Below are 17,337 nucleotides of genomic sequence, written 5' to 3' on the forward strand. Positions count from 1 at the left end.
TCCTCATCAGGAATATAAGATGTATTGGCACTCCAATGTCTTTAAGGATGTTCCATATCTTTTCATGATCTATGCAGTCAAAGGCTTTGCTATAGTCTATAAAGCACATGCTAATTTTCTTTTAGAATTCCTTGGTGCTCTGCTTATAGCTCCCCTTTTTCCATTATTATGTCAATGGCTAATTTAAACTGAATGCTTGTATTCAAAGTTGTGCTTAATTAAAAAATTGAGCCCAAAAGGCCACACAGTGAACACTGCATTCTAGAACAATTAATGAAAGCAGCACATAGGAGATGCCCTTTCTACTGTACCCTCAAGTCTTGGACCATTCTTTATTTTCACCAGCAAGTGGAGCTAGTAATTTCCAAACCCTATTTGGATTTATTTACAGAGGAATGAGAGTTTAGCTTTAAGGCTCTTCCTGAAGAAGTCACTCATACAGGAACCAATTAAAAAGTGAAAGCAGGAAAACAGCAATAACAACTAATTAGTATGGACAGTGATCTCTTAATTAAGATGGAAGTTAGAAAAATGAAAGATTCAGTTTTGTAGCCCATATGTGGGACTTTAAAACCAGAAACTTCTTACAGTGACTTCTCATGTGTACAGGGAGAGTAGAAATCCCAGTTTTCGTTTTGAATGTTTGGCAGAAGAAAAATATTGGCGGGAACCAAGAACTAGTGTAGTTTTTGTTTCTGGAAGCAGATGAAAAACTGGATTAAAAATGAAAAACATTCTTGCTGCATGATACCATAGATTCTTTTTGTGGTCTAAAGAACCTCATGCAATTTGACTGATACAGCTCACCTTCTCTACTATTCTCAAATCAGGTCATACATCTAAATACTCCAGAAGTAACCCTTTACTTTTGCAGGGCTTAATGATTAGGACTTAATTGTCCATGTGCTCGGTTTTGGAGCATGTGTTGTCTTTGAAAGCACCCAATCTTGAAAGAGGAATGGGGATAATGGAAAAGAACTTATTTTCTCTATGGACAATGAATTGATTTGAAAGAAGTCTGAAAAGTACTTTTCTTGACTGCAACCCCCAGAATTCTTCTGCCAACGTGGATACTAGTCATGCTGGCTGGGGACTTCTAGGAATTGTAGTCTGAAAAACAAATTTTCTGAGTGCTGCAATTTTACACATATCAGATGGCCTGGTTAGGTACATACGCTCCCTTACATGTTGTATCAGTCTTCTGATGACTTTTTTTAAAAAGCCTCAGGATGACTAATAAGCATGTGGGTTTGTTTTGTTTGGGTAGTAAAAGGTATGATACCTGTTTCAATTCTCATTGTTTTGTCCAAAACACAAAACAAAAAACCAATACCTGGCAATAGAGTAGTAATTTAAGAACACTGTAATGCTAACTATGATAGTCTGATGGCACTTTTAATTGCCAAACACATGAGTCACGACAGTTCTAGCCCGGTTGACATACTATTTTGTATTCATTGTCTTATAAGGCTGATCTTGCATTCTGTTCTGTTTTCCCCAAAGACATCTGTTTTGTTCATTTGTTTCAGGATTGCTCTTTTGCTCAGTTTTTGTTCAGAAGCTTTAATTCAGGCACAGGGAGCCTATGGCAGGATACAGGCCACCGAAAAAGGGTGGTCTATCCGCGCCTTGTTTTGCTGTGCGAGGGAGCCATAGGGGACAAACTGCGTGGCTCCCTCATGCAGCAAAAAGAACCCGCAAAAAGCAGGTTCTGCTGCGGTGCCATTGTGACGCCGCAGTGCGCCAATGGCACACTCGCAGTGTCACAATGACGCTGGGATGTACAGATGCTAGGCGTCCATCATGTCAAAATGGCGGTGCCCATGTGTACAGGGTGCTGCCATTTTGATGCCCTCATCACGTGCTAGGAGTGAGGCACATATGGGCGGTGCGCCCTCAGCCAACCCCTAGCACGTGACGAGGGTGCACTTTAGGTCCATCTAGATTGGGCCTATGAGCCTCCAAATGTTGCTCAGCTTCCATCAGGACCAGTCAGATTTGCTAATACTGAAGGATGGTGACAGTTACAGGCCAACATCAGGAGGGAAACAAATTCCCCACCATTGGGGAATATCAGTCTTTTAATATGACAGCTGCTTCTGCTTAGTCAAAAACAGACTAGGATGAAGGAATAATAATAATAATAATAACAAATAATACTGAAAAAATCATTTAAAAATTCAGCAAAAACAAAAAACAAAACCCACAAACAGCATAAATGAGATCCACTTTAAAAGCACAATCCTGAACAATTACAGAACATACATACAACATTAACCTTCATATGTTCAAATAACAAATAGGTACTACTATGATTGGATGTAATGTTTTGTAGTAAGGGACTGGTCATGTTAAAAAGCTTCTGGGTTACATTTTCAGATGCATCTTGTCAGGGACAAGAATTTATGTTGTATTACCGTATGCATTAATTTAATACAAGTGATGGTATAACTGGAGGGTTTTTTTGGGGGGGGAGGTGTCTGAATGATTTACTAAACTTGACAGTTCCAATGAAAGTAATGCAGGGGGTATTCATACTGCACAATTATAGCACTTTGAGCCCAATTTAACAGTCAAGACTCCATTCCATTGAATTCTGGGGTTTATAATTTGGTAGAGGTCCTTAGAGCTTGATGCGTGAAGGCTCTGGTGCATTTTCTTGAAGGACAGTATAAAATTACCACTCCATACTACAAATCCCATGATTCCACAGGATAGAGCTACTTGAACCAGAATGCCTCTCACAGTGAGAGAGAAGATTTTTTCCCTTTAAAAATATTTGAAAGAGAATGAGCTGACATATTTTATTTATACATTATATTAATCCAGATGTACACTAGATTTCATTATAGTAAAAAGTGAAAATAGCTGGATAACTGTACAAAATGTACAAACATGTTACTTCTCTCAGATTAAGACTTGAAACAAACAGGCAAGACATTGTAAGTTTCTAGAAATTCCTTGCTGACAATAGTTTTTTAAAGAAATGAAATTTAGACAGAATACTGTCTGGAAAGGAAAGATACAAAGATGGATATAGTGTACACTCTGTTAGTGCATCACTCCTCTAACAACTGTGTTATGGTACAGAGGAGTTGTCAGGGCAGGTGGGAGCTATTCCCACAGCCTCTGAGGAGAAATGGCTTCAGTAGACAAGAATGTACCTTCCCCAGGAGTACAAAATTGCTGAAACCAGAATGTATTTCTCAGAGCTTCTGTTGCACACTTTTTGTTTTGTCGTAAGTCCTACAACGGAATTCTTGTCATGGAATTTGGGCTGCAATTCTATACATATACTTACTTACCTGGATTTAGCCCAATTAAATATACAGCAAATTTCTTCTGAGTATACACGCCCCCTCTGCCTCCTTGCCGGACACCGCTGCCAGAGCCATGCTTCTGCTGGGCGGCCTCCTCCCGGGGTGTCGGAGGTGCGCATCTATGCACCGCCCCGGGAGTGCCGCCCATGGACTGGAAGGGCACCGCTGCGGGACTCTGTTTTTGGCTGGCCTTGGCGTTTTGCGGCAGCCGGGAGAGGGGCTCCTTAAGGGACATCTGGGGGGAAGGCAAGGAGGAGGCTCACCAGGTGAGAGCGGTGAGCATAAAGCCAGGCGTCCAGACCTTCCTGCCACGCCCCCTCTGCCTCCTCGCCGGACACCGCTGCCAGAGCCGCGCTTCTGCCGGGCGGCCTCCTCCCGGGGTGTCGGAGGTGCGCATCTGCGCACCGCCCCGGGAGTGCCGCCTACGGACTGGAAGGGCACCGCTGCGGGACTCCGCAGCGCTACCATCGCGCAGCTGCACCGTTGCGCAGCTCTTATTGGGCTTAAGGAGGCTGTGGATTAGCCTTAGAGCAGAGGATGCCTGAGGTGGCTAACCTCTGCTCTCTGAATTGCTGGAGAAGGGTGGGGGGAGGTTATGGATGTGGGGGATGCATGGGCTGGGGAGGAAGGGGATAATATCGCTACGAGCGGAGCTCCCATTGAGGTTGTGTGGGGCAGGGGGAGGTATGGCGGTGGGAGAAGGGACTTGCGTTCCAGGGGAAGGCGAGATCGATGCGTCATATCTATCTCTCCTTCCGGTCCCTCTCCCAACCTAAAGGACCTGAGGGTCACTCCAACCGTGCCACAAACCCTGTCGCTGCTCCTGTGCAACGCCAGATCGATCAACAACAAGTCCCATATCCTCCACGATCTGTTGGAGGACCAAAGTTGCGATCTGGCTTGCATTACCGAGACCTGGCTTGGGCCTGAAGGGGATGCTGTGTGGGCTCAGGCCCTGCCTGCTGGGTTCTCGGTGAAGGACCAGCCCAGGTTAGGTGGGCGGGGGTGTGTGTGGCCTTGATACATAGGAACACCGTGTCCCTCACCAGGAACCACATCCGTCAGACGTCCTATATCGAGTGTATCTACCTGACCCTAAAAGCGAAGGACAGTCTAGGGATTCTGTTGGTGTATCGGCCACCCCGTGCACTAACGGACTCCCTTAACGAGCTGACACAGCCGGTCGCTGAACTGATGCTGGAGACGCCCAGGCTACTTGTCCTGGGCGACTTCAACATCTCCCTCACGGCCAGCTATGTTCCACCCGGTGCAGCTCGCGAATTCATGGATACCATGGCGGCCATGGGCCTGTCCCAGCTGATTTTGGGTCCTACGCATTGTGCGGGTAATACTCTTGATCTGGTCTTCTGTTCGGATGCGGAAAATCCGTGGGCGGAAATAACTAATATTTCCCCCCTGCCATGGACGGATCACTTCCTGGTTGAGGCAAAAATCAAGGTCTCTACCCAGATCCCTCCCGGGGGTGGTGGACCTATTAGGATGGTCCACCCTCGAAGGCTGATGGAACCCAAAAGGTTCCAGGAAGCCCTAGAGGGACACATGGTTGGAAGTGACGGCGACTCTGTTGATGCCCTGACTGGTATCTGGAATACCGGTCTCTCGAGGGCTATACACAGTATCGCTCCCAAGCGCCCTCTCAGACCCGCTTCCAAACGTAAGCCCTGGTATACGGAAGATCTCCGGGCAAGGAAGCGGGAACTGCGACGGCTAGAGTACCGTTGGCGGAAACACCTTCGCTTAGTCGACAAGACTCTCCTAGACCAACTGTTAGTGGACTATGGAGAGGCGATACGAGCAGCTAAGAATTCGTTCTATGGTGCCCGTGTCGCGTCCGCGGAGTCGCGGCCAGCAGAGTTGTTCAGGGTAGTCAGGGAGCTAACTCAGCTCCCTCCTGCCCCGAACCAGATCCTTGAACCTTCGAAGGCCTGCTGTGACCAATTTAACAACTTCTTCACGGATAAAACTTCTCGAATAAGCGAAAGTCTTAACGCCGACATTCAGGCAGAACCTAGGGTAGAGGCATCCAGAGCCTCCGTGGACTTTGTTAAACTGGATCGGTTTGAGTTGGTAAGTACCGATGATGTGGACAAGATCCTCGGAAGTGTTCGGAAGACAACCTGTTCTCTCGATCCCTGTCCCTCGTGGCTAGCAGCCCAGGGGGGACCGGCTGTGACTTCTCTGTTACGCCGGATTATCAATACATCCTTGAGGGAAGGGCAATTTCCATCTGATCTTAAATTGGCCATCGTAAAACCTTTATTAAAAAAGCCCTCCCTCGACCCCCTGGTACATAATAATTATCGGCCAGTTTCACTGCTGCCATTCTTGGGGAAGGTGATCGAGAGGGCGGTTGCAATCCAGCTTCAGGCGGTCTTGGATGAAACGGATTATCTGGACCCATTTCAAACTGGCTTTCGGGCGGGTTACGGGGTTGAGACGGCCATGGTCGCCTTGGTCGATGATCTCCGTCTGGGCATCGACAGGGGAAGCGTGTCCCTGTTGGTGCTCTTGGACATCTCAGCGGCTTTCGATACCATAGACCATGGTATCCTTCTGGGGCGCCTGGCAGAGGTGGGAATCGGGTGCTCCAGTGGTTCCGGTCCTACCTCTCTGGGAGGTCCCAGATGGTGCAGCTGGGAGACGTGTGCTCCGATGAGAGGGCCCTTAATACTGGGGTCCCTCAAGGAGCCATTCTGTCTCCCATGCTATTTAACCTTTACATGAAACCGCTGGGAGAGATCATCCGGAGACATGGGGCGCGGGGTTATCAGTACGCTGATGACACCCAAATAATTTTCTCTATGTCTCCGACTGATGCAGTGACTGAGGATGGCGTCTCTCCCCTCGTGGCCTGTCTGGAGTCAGTAATGGGCTGGATGAGGGAAAACCGACTCAAACTGAATCCAGAGAAAACGGAGGTACTTGTGATAGGTTCCCCTGGCCCAGGAATGGCGGTGGTTCCACCTGTCCTGAACGGGGTCACGCTCCCTGTGAAGGACTCCGTGCGCAGTCTGGGGGTGCTTCTTGACTCGTCCCTTCACCTGACTGCTCAGGTGAATGCGACGGTCAAGAGCACCTGTCATCAGCTTCGGCTTATTCGCCAGCTGCGTCCATACCTGGCCCAGAGAGACCTTGAAACTGTGGTACATGCTCTGGTAACCTCGAGACTGGATTTCTGCAACGTACTCTACATGGGGCAACCCTTATACCAAACCCGGAAGCTACAAATGGTACAAAACATGGCAGCCAGGCTGGTCACTGGTACTTCCAGGGCCAGCCACATTACACCGGTGTTGAAAGATCTGCATTGGCTGCCGATTCGCTTCTGGGCACAATATAAGGTGTTGGTAATGACCTAGAAAGCCCTAAATGGCTTGGGCCCAGGATACCTGAAGGACCGCCTCTCCCCATACATTCCGTCCCGTACCCTCAGAACATCTGGGCAGCAGTTACTTAGGGTCCCCGGGGCTAGGCTTGTCTCCACCACTAGGAAGACATTTTCCATCGCCGCCCCGACCCTTTGGAATACGCTGCCCATAGAGCTCCGCTCGGCCACCTCCCTGGCCCAATTTAGGAAGGACTTAAAGACCTTCCTTTTTAGTGTTGCATTCCCCGATTAAAATCCAATGGTCCTCCTTCCTCTTCACTGGCAAGGGGATAGGCTAACTCGGGGCTTTTCTGTTTGTTTTGGATTTGTATTACTGTTGTATTATTGTATTGCTGTTTTATTGTATTGTTTTTAAACTGTGCTGTTAACCGCCCTGATCTGTTGGAAGGGCGGTATATAAATAAAAATTTTATTTATTTATTATTACAGTTGTGAGAGTATGTAATACGAACATAGAGCAATGGTGGAAAAGTACTTTTATAGAATTGTGGCCTATATTAATTTTCTACTGATCATTTTAGGTTGGGGGCTTAGCCTCTGAGAATGTGAGATGGGCTGAATCAGTGAAAGACTTCAAGCTGCAAGAGAGTGCACTTTGTGGAGATGTTTTGCTGATAACTGCCTTTGTTTCCTACCTGGGCTACTTCAGCAAGAAATTCAGGCAGGACTTGATGGACAATGTGTGGAAACCGTACTTGAACGAGCTAAAAGTAAGCACAAGTTAGCTTAAATTTTCCCAGGCATCCCACTTTTACTTTATGGGCTTCTATTCTGCTATGAATTTGAAGCTACAGGCAGTATGTACTTATGATGGAAAAGATATAGAGTTAACTTTCAAAGTGCCTCACCAGTAATTGATCATGATGGTGTCTGGGAAACAAACATTTATTCAGTTCTTTAAGCCTGCTTTGATTTGATACTTTGGGGGTTCTTTGTATTTTATTTCTGGCTTTTATGCTGGAGTGTTTAGTTCTTCCTCATCTTTCATGCTTTGTTTTATTTTGCTTCTCTCCATCACTGTGAAATGACTTAGATACCAAAATACAATATTACAGAATATGTTGTATCTATATATAATTTATTTTTATTATTTCAGTGAGAATTCATGCTGACTGTAACTGTACGATGTACCCTTAGCAATTCTAGCCCCAAGCATTTTGGCTAAGCTGGGCTGGTTTTGGGGGGGCCTCGTGTGTAGGACATATCTCTCTAGAACTTGTGTGAACATTGCCTTGTAGCACAACAACAGCACAACCTGTGAATGTGCTAATTACATTCTGCAAAAGTACAAGGTGTAATCTGATCCCGTTCTATCATGCTGTCAGTTTAGCCTGCCCCAGGCCTTATGTTTTGACATTTTTGTGTCATCGGTTGGTTTTGTGTATAAAAGGTTACAATAAATTGTTGAGATAGGAGAGGGGACGTTGACCATACCTGTCCAGTGTTCTAATTCCTTTCAGCATGTGGATTCTTGATAGAGGTGCAGGAGGGTAGTGTAGTGGAATTGCTACTCTCTACTCTGTTCAGAACTGGAACTTTAAAATTGCAAAAAGTGTGGCTTCTGGCCTACCAGCTCCAATCTCATATGGGCAAACAAGGAAGAAATCATTTTTAAATCACATGGTATCTGTATGGAAGCTTATCCCCCTTAAACACTGATGGGTAGTCTGCACACGGAGGCCTTCCATCCATGCAGCCTTCATAGTGATTGAAGCTGCCATCATTTCTCCCTACTGCTCAACTATCTAGTAGTCTATAGGGAAGGGAAGTAGCACTTTGAGAGTCATCTCCATGTGCCTTTCTGCCTGTATAAATTGTGTGCCTCCATCTTCCCCTGTTTACTGGCTCACCAGGGAAAAGCTGTTCCCATATTAAATAAACAAAATAATAAATAATTTTAAAATTTCTATCCCACTTTTTGCCAAGCAATCAAAGCGGCATACAACAAGTTAAAATATAACCATATATACATAGTAGCCCCCCTTAAAACAAGATTAAACAGTATAAGATTAAAAACTACATATTAAAAACCAACTAATCCAAAAAATAATCATTATAATTATCTTTTGGGTTGCAGGGGACAGGGAGCGCATCACAGCTGGCTGGTGACTTTGTTACTGTGTAATGGGGAATCCACACTTGGTTTTTACAGGAGCACCTCTACAGTTGCTCAGGGTTGTATTAAAATTGTTCAAATAATGAACCTATGCTGAGAGGAGGGTTTAGCCCCTGGACAGGTGCACTTGCAACCTGGATTATCTGTGGAGGCACAGCCACTTCACACTTTATGTCTGTGTATGTGCCTTCAAGCTGCCTGTTGACTTATGATGACCCCATGAATTTTATAGCTTTTTCATAGTCCCCATTCTGCAGTAATGGAGCCACCAGTTGCTTTGGCTCAGCACCTCAAACGCTGTGTCTGTACAGCTTCTGGTCCACACAGCCCACCACAGCAGGCAGGGCTTACCCTTATCCCTTAAAATATAACCATTTAGAACTTGCTCTGTGTAGGAATTCTGTCACTTAGAATCATCACATATCACTGTCAAAGTGTGGTGAGTGGTCCTTGAGGGTACCACTAAGGACATTCTCCCTTCTATGCCTTTCTTCCTTGAGAGCAGAATCCATGTCCTGATCCTGTATCACTTAGAATATTATTTTTATGCTTATTTCCCTCTCACCTTTCTTTCAGTGCAAGAATTAAGGTGTTTTATAACATAGATAAAACAGAATATATATGAAGTCAGCCTAATAGTAAAACAACAAAAATATAAAAAGCAATTATTTACCCCTAGGTATTTCCCCTTAGTGGGATGTGCGGTTTAGCAGTTAAAATGGTGACTTTGACAACCACAAGGTCACAAGGTTGACAGTTCAAGACCCAAGCACCATGTGATGGAGTGAGCTTCCATCACTAGTCCCAGTTTCTGCTGACCTAGCAGTCTGAAAGCATGTAAAAGTGCAAGTATATAAATAGGTACCACTTCGGTGGTAAGGTAACAGCATTCCATGCACCTCAGCATTTAGTCATGCTAGACACATGACCACGGAGCCATCTTTGACAACACAGGCTCCCTCAGCTTAGTAATGGAGATGAGTCCTACACTTGGACACAACTAGACAATCACATTGAAGCAGAAACATTTACCTTAACCTTTATTTCCCCTTAGGTGGGAATCCCTTAAAATAGCCTTCTCCAGCCTGGTGTTTTTCAGATGTCCAGTAATGTCTGCAAGGTAGCTAGGCATGATAGGAAATGTAGTCTGATGCATCTGGAGAGCACTAGATGGGAAAGACTGTTTTAACTGTTGTCCTCTCTTTGATATGTGTGCAGTGAAGCCAAGTCAGTTTTGTACACCTTTTTGATAAGGTTGTGAAGTTGTTTTCTCTTTTTAAAATTGGATTATGAAGTATATTTTTGTATTTAAAAAGGCCTTTCTTCACAGATATAAGCTATGAAGAATGTCACTGTACCATATGTCTGAGAGACTGAGAAACTAGGCAACATATAAAAACAATTAACAATTTTCATTATTTTTAGTGTTGGATTTTTTAAAGAAGCCACTCTTGAATTTGGAGGCTCTTAAAAACTGTTAAAGCTTTGAGATATAAAATTAAATATCTGCCTAAAACGTAGTATGATCCTGTGATGTGCTCTGGTTAGTGAAAATGAAATTTTTGTTGAGGAACTATAAACCAAAAAAAGGAACTTTTCTAATCTCTGTTAAATCTCAGAGATATTGTGAACAAATGACTCTGGTTTAAAGATTCAGAGCAAACATCCCTAGGGGGATGGGTCTGATTAATGACTTAGAACTGTGAGTTCGTAAGCAGGAATAATGAGGCACTGCTGATTGGTCTAAATGGTGTGCACAAAGCTAAGCATTTCTGTTGAAGATGAGGTACAAAATGCCTTATGCTCCCCACAACCATCTATACCATCACTGTAGAACAGGAAATGTGAAAACAGTTCTAAATGGTGCTTTTCTGCTTGAAATGTGTAGGGTAAGACCAGGCTTCATATCCCACGCCCAGAAATTCATTGGGTCACCACAAGTCACATTTTCTTGGCCTTTGAGGAAGACAATAGCAAATCTCCTTCTTAGAGGAAGATAGCGAATAACTCTTAACAAGAAAGCCCCAGGATAGGATTTCCATAAGTTAGAATTACCGCATGTAACAGCAACTTAAAATATCTTAAGAAACTCCATGTTACTTTACTAATTGTGGAAACTTTCTGTTAAATAGTAGAAACTCAGTTTGGCTGTACTTGGGCCTTTAAGGCTTTTCCTGATGTCTGCAAGGTGTGTGCTTTTTTTGTTTCCCCAGGTTGCAATCCCCATCACTCCCTCACTTGACCCACTGAGAATGCTGACTGATGATGCTGACATAGCAGCCTGGCAGAATGAAGGGCTACCAGCTGACCGCATGTCCACTGAAAATGCCACCATCCTCACTAACTGTGAGCGCTGGCCACTCATGGTTGATCCTCAGCTCCAGGGTATCAAGTGGATCAAAGCCAAGTATGGTGAAGATCTCAGAGTGACCCGAGTTGGTCAGAAAGGGTGAGCAAGCATCACTGTGCAAAAGATTAATGGAGAAAAACCAAAACAAGATGCATTCAGTTGTAACGTCAAGTCTGATGTATATCTTGCTTCAGACTGAAGGTGTTGGGAGCTAATTGCATTTGCAGGAATCTCTCTACAACTAAGCAGCATATAGAACTCTTGCGTATTATCCTGTCTTTTTTAAATTATTATTACCAAGATTGCTAAGATTTCTGATTAAATTGGGAGAGGTTGTGCAGAACTTGGCAGGGTTGTCATAGAGATCTAACTGAAATTGTGAATGTACAGAGGAGTTAGAGGAGAACAGAGGAGAGTTTGATGCTCTGTGAGTACCAACTGGATGTGCATCACACGGCAGTTTTCCACATTGAGGTTTTAGTCCCTGTTCTGTTCCTTCATTTTAAATATTTAGCCCTGAAGAAAGCTCAGGCCTTTAATGGGTTAATGGTGTTCCAGGCCATGCTTTCCTGAGTCCTCACAAGGAAATTCTCTTGTGAGTAATGAAATGGAGCTGCTGTGGTGCCCTGCTCAGGTTGTTTCAGGAAATTTATCTTTGAGAGGATTTAGGAAAAAATTCAAATACTGGCTGGCAAGGATAATCTGGAAAGTTGATTTTATCTTCTGTTCCTGTTATCTCTCAACCAAGAGGGCCAGTTTAGCAGAATTCTCACAAGTCCCATAATTTCATAGTTGGCAGAGAAATAGCCATGATCCCTCTACTCCCTGCACTCGTGTTTACAAGCTTTGTTAATATTTTTTGGCCCTATGGAGTTTATCACACGGAAGGCAAAGTGCCCAGATCCCATGGATAAATGGGGTTCAAATGCCAGGAAAATCCTACAAAAGCAGGATTGTTTTCAGACACTTTGGGCTCATTGAGCATTAATGCAACATTAACCCATGCAGAAAGTGGGCAAAATCTTACTGTCTTTTACTTTCGTGATTTTCCTGAAAGTAAAAAGTGGCACAATTTTGCAACTTTCTGCATGGGTTAATGTCGCATTAATGCTCAATGAGTCCAATGTGTCTTTTGCAGGATTTTCCTGGATTTAAACCTTGTTTATCCACGGGATTTGGGTGCTTCCCTCCTGTGTGATAAACTGCTGTGCTTTGGATAATATACGGCATAGTTCAAACGTCTGCCTCAGCTTTGTAAAAACCTTTTTTCAGTATCCATTGTGATCTCTGGATAATTCCAGATTTCAAACAGCAGTCTGATACACATACCTACTAAAATAAGACTCATGCAGAAGCTCCTTATTTCAGACATCTACTCCATTTACAATAATTTTCTTTCTCCGCTCTTTCTGCTTACAAGAAAATGTACTTGAGGTATTTCTCTGTGTAATATGACATGATATGTTATGTACCTACATCTGTGATGTTTTGCCTACGTTTGATGCCCTGCTAATTGTTTCCCTTGGCCTCCTACTGGTTTCTGCATTTGTGTTTGGGTGAATCTCAGGAAAGGAGGGAGGAGCAGCGTGCCTTTATTCTACTTTTGAAGTAATCTCAGGCACTAGGGGCTGGACATGTCAAGTAAAGGTAAAATGGAAAAAAAATACTTGAGATCTATCCTGTGTTTTGGTCCTTCCCTCATCCCTCAAGATTCAGGTTGCCATGTCAGCTCACCCTCTGATATATTGGTGCTGCTCCTGAATGCCCTTTCAGTCTGTAATAAAACAACTATTATATATGACTTGGTTGTGGATGAAGGGGCCAACTTGGTGTCTGTCACAGAGATGTTGGTCAATAAGCTTGGAGTAGTTGATCTCTCCCAGGTTTCTCCACCTGGATAATCAGTGCAGCAACAATCCAGGCTGGAGGTTTGGAAGGAGGGAGGAATTGCCATTGTCCATAAGAATTCCTTCCTAATCACGAGGATACCCATTCTTGCCTTGGAGAATGGGTCTCCCTGTGATTAGGAAGGAATTCTTATGGATGATGGCAATTCCTCCCTCCTCCCAGCCCTCCAGCCTGGACTGTTTCAAAGGTTTTTTTTACCTTATGTTGGGCCAGAAAGACAGAAGAGAGATGCTGCTGGTGTACTGCCTATTCTGCTGCCCAGCAGTCTCCTTGCCTGAGCTGGCTGAGGTGGTCTTGAAGGTTGTGTTCGAAAGCCATAGGGCTGTGATTCTTGGGGATTTCAACATACACACTGAAACTGTCCTGACAGAGCCAGATCAGTACTTCATAGCTACCATGTTAACCTTTGAGGCTGTCTCAATATGTTGTCAGCCTAATACATGAAACAGGACATACCCTGGATCTGGTTTGCTTCTGGGAAAATGGAGGATAATCTGATTTGGGGGTTGGGGGAGTTCAACAATTCCATCAGATCATTTCACTTGAAGCTTCTCTTGGTGGTAACAGATCCTCCCTGCAGAAGTGGGGGACCTGTTAAGATGGTCCATCCCCAGAGACTTATGCAATCGGAAGGATTCCTGAATGCTCTGCAGGATTTTCCTGTGGACAGGGCTGGCAATTCTGTTGAGATTATGGTTTCTCTATGGAATGAAGAGGTGGAAAGGGTATTGATGCAAACATTCCTAAATACCTAATCCAATGTTGTGGAGCCCGGATTTCATCTTGATTTACAGAAGACCTTTGGGCACTGAGGCTGGGCAACAGCTAAAGTGCAGGTGGTGTTGGTCTTCAGCCCACCACCTAATTGCAAATATCCATTTTTGGGGCAAGGTGCTTAAGCATGTGATGACTTGACAACTTCAGGTGTTCTTGGAGGACCCATTTCAGACTGCTTTCAGGTCAGGGTATGGCAATGAAATGGTCTTTGTTGTTCTACTTGACAACCTGCTCCAGGGGAAAGATCTGGGGGAGTGCTACCTGTTGATCTTCCTGGACCTCTCAGAAGCTTTTGATACCATTGATAGCAATAGCAAACAACAGCAAGTACATGTCTGTACTGCTTATCAGTGCACTTAAGCACTCCCTAAGTGGTTTACTATGTGTAAGCTAATTGCCCCCGACAAGCTGGGTACTCATTTTAGTGGCCTACAGAAGGCGGCAAGACTGTGTTGACCCTGGCGCCCTGCAGGATCGAACTCACAACCTTGAGGCTGTGAGAGGCTACAGTACTGTCATTTAACCACTGCACCACCAGGGCTCTTTCATCATGGTATCTTATTGGACCAGCTCTATGGGATGGGAGTAAGAGACACTGTTCTGCAGTGGTTTCTTTCCTACCTAGTTGGCTTGTTCCTGAGAGTAGCATTGGGGGATTCTTGCTCAGCCCCATAGGGAGTGCCACAGGGTTCAGTGTTACCTCACATGCTGTTCAATATCTACATGAAGCTGCTGGGGAGATCATAAAGGGGTTTGGAGTAGGATGACATCAGTATACTGAGGACACTCAGCCCTACTTCTCATTCTCATTGGAGTCAGCTGGGGCTGTGCAGATGTTGGACCAATGCCTAGATGCTGTAATGGGCAGGATTGAGGGCCAGTAAATCTGAAACTGAATCACACTAAGGGGCCATTCACATTACCTTTTACACTGGTTTTGAAATCGATTCTTCCACGTGAAATTCATATTGGGCCTGATTCTTTCACAATCCATGTTGAGGCTTGCACAAGGAAATGCCCCTTACCCCGGGCTAAAATCCGTCTTTTCTCAAAAGACCCGGGTTCCGTGAAATCTGAACTTGCCCTCGATCATGATCGGGGCAAATTCAGGGAGGGATTAAGGTCAGAGGGCGGGCAGAGGTCAGAGCATTCCCTCCCCTCATTGGAGGGGAGGGGGAGGAAGAGGAGGAGGAAAGAGCCGAAGGAAAAAGGGGAATCTGGAGGCAAAGGGTGAAGAGGATAAAAGGGGAAATCAGGGTGACGAGGGCTGCAAAGGGCTGTCAGAGGGAGGTGAGGGGGAGTGGAGAAAGTGATGGAGGAGGAGGAGGAGGAGGAAGGAGCCCTGGGAAGAAGGGAGCCATGGAGGGCATCCTATAATGGAGCAGGAGGAGGAGGATGAAGGAGCCGTGGGAAGAAGGGAGCCATGGAGGGCATCCTATAATGGAGCAGGAGAAGGAGGATGAAGGAGCCAGGGCATCTCAGAGGGAGGTGAGGGTTGGAAGGGAGGAGGAGGAGGAGGAGGAGGAGGATTGCCAAAGGAAATAGGGCTGTGGGGCCAAGCTGGGGGATGTAGGGAAATGGATGCAGCAGAAGCAGCCTCTTTTGACAATTTATGCGCATGATTTTTTGGGTGCTTGCTTGTTCTACTTTCATTTTCTCTTGCTCCTGGAACTTAAGAGCCATTATTATTATTATTATTATTATTATTATTATTATTATTGGTATATGAGGATGCTACAGTCAGAATGCATGCGCTGCATTTCCCTTTTATTCCCAATTGATTCCATGGGTCAGTTGGAACTGACAGGTCACTCCCTCTCAGCCTCAGTGGAAGGCAATGGCAAAGCTCCTAAGAGAATGTAAGCAGGAGGAAAAGGGTCAGTTCAGGTCTGGTCAAGGGCAGGGCATGAACGGAGCTCCCATCAGGCACTTTCCTCCCTTTTTTATTTTTTTAAAATTAATTTTGACAAAATGTGCACATGTTTTTTTCCCTTGAGAACGTTGCTAGAAGCTTGTTCACTTTCCCTTCTATTTGCTGACTTCCAGCAAAGGGGAAATGTTGCAAATAGGCTGGACTTTTTTTCCTTTGCGAATCAATCCTACAATTTGAATGTTACATTTGTTGCTCTTGTCAATTAGGCAATTGGCAAAATGATACATGCTTTTGCAAGGAATTCAGGGGTAGCCCTGAATTGCTTTTAAAAAGCAAAAAAGAATGCATGGCAATTGCATCCTTTTCTGGCATTTCCGAGGTGAGGAATTTATTATTATTATTGTTATTGTTATTGTTATTATTATTACATGTGTAAGAGGCATTCTGGGGTGGCAAGGAGTGGGGGATACAGGATGCATTAACTTGCATTTTGGGGTTGAAAATGGGGCCAAGGGCAGATCATAACCTGCACTGACCCAAATGCCCCCCCACACACACACACACAAAGGAGGTTTTAAATTTGACAAAAGGTGCGCACTATGGTGCATTTTGTGCCTGGCTCTTTTAAAAAAAAAGGAGGGGGGCAAGGACACTTCCTATGCCCCTGCAAACGTCACCAATGACAATCGCTTGATTGACAGCAGGCGCCTTCAAGTTAAAGCCGATAAGGCATTTGGGTTAAAATGCCCCTCAAATCGTAGTGGGCACTTGCTAACGGAGAGATTCGGGGGAGGGGCATCCGGATCTACCCAGTTCCACCCACGTTAAATGGGCCAGTGGGAATGGGGCCTAAGATGATGTTTCTGTGGATCGGTGGTTCTTAGGTCCAGGAATTAGGTAAACACCCTGTCCTGGATGGGGTTGTAATCCCCTTGAATGAAGAGATTGTTAGAGAAAAAGATCTTTGGGATGGTTGATGTCTCTTGTTACCGGTGGTTCTGGACTGGTACCAACTGGAACAGATGTAGTCTTCTCAGCTTTTCCATATCAAAGTAACTTCCACACAGATTTTCACTCAAATGAGGGTTTATTGACTTTGTTGCTATTTACACTTTCATAGCAGGCTACTATACATCTATTCTCTTTTAGAGTCCATGCTAGAAGCTTGAATGTAACATCAGTCTTTGTTCTCACATAAGATCAACCTTTCCCACCAAGTGGACACACCTCTTTCCCATGAAGTCACCATACTACACAAGAGCATAACAATAATACATTTTGTTTATATTATGTCTCAGCAAATGTCCTTGAAGACTTGTTCTTCCAGGCCTAGACTTTCTGGGCTGCAACAGGAACCATTTTAAACCTTAGTTAACCATTGACACATTTTCAATACAAATTAGAAATATATTTTAACAGAGATTTGTAGTTTGGGTGTGCTGCTAGATCCATCCTTGCCACTGAAGACCCAAGTGGACTCAGGGGCACATGGAGTACTTGGCCCCACCTTCCAATGGTGCACTAGCTACAGCCGTTCCTGGAATGAGATATTTTAACCATGGTGGTATATGACTGGCCGAACCC

General features: G+C 44.7%; 1 protein-coding gene across 1 annotated transcript in view; it reads left to right on the top strand.

Annotated features, from left to right (window-relative positions):
* The window catches only part of LOC149322050 (dynein axonemal heavy chain 9-like), a 261,190-nt gene that overhangs the window by 127,748 nt on the left and 116,105 nt on the right, over nucleotides 1-17,337 (top strand). The window contains exons 24-25 of the mRNA XM_089533794.1: nucleotides 7,251-7,439; nucleotides 11,059-11,294. Of these exons, the coding sequence (XP_089389920.1) occupies nucleotides 7,251-7,439; nucleotides 11,059-11,294 (425 nt within the window). The remainder of the gene's footprint in view (nucleotides 1-7,250; nucleotides 7,440-11,058; nucleotides 11,295-17,337) is intronic.

The sequence above is a fragment of the Sceloporus occidentalis genome, unplaced genomic scaffold (genome assembly GCF_023333645.1).
Source record: "Sceloporus occidentalis isolate IW3139 unplaced genomic scaffold, rSceOcc1.0.p SCAF_1, whole genome shotgun sequence".
Lineage (NCBI taxonomy): Eukaryota > Metazoa > Chordata > Lepidosauria > Squamata > Phrynosomatidae > Sceloporus > Sceloporus occidentalis.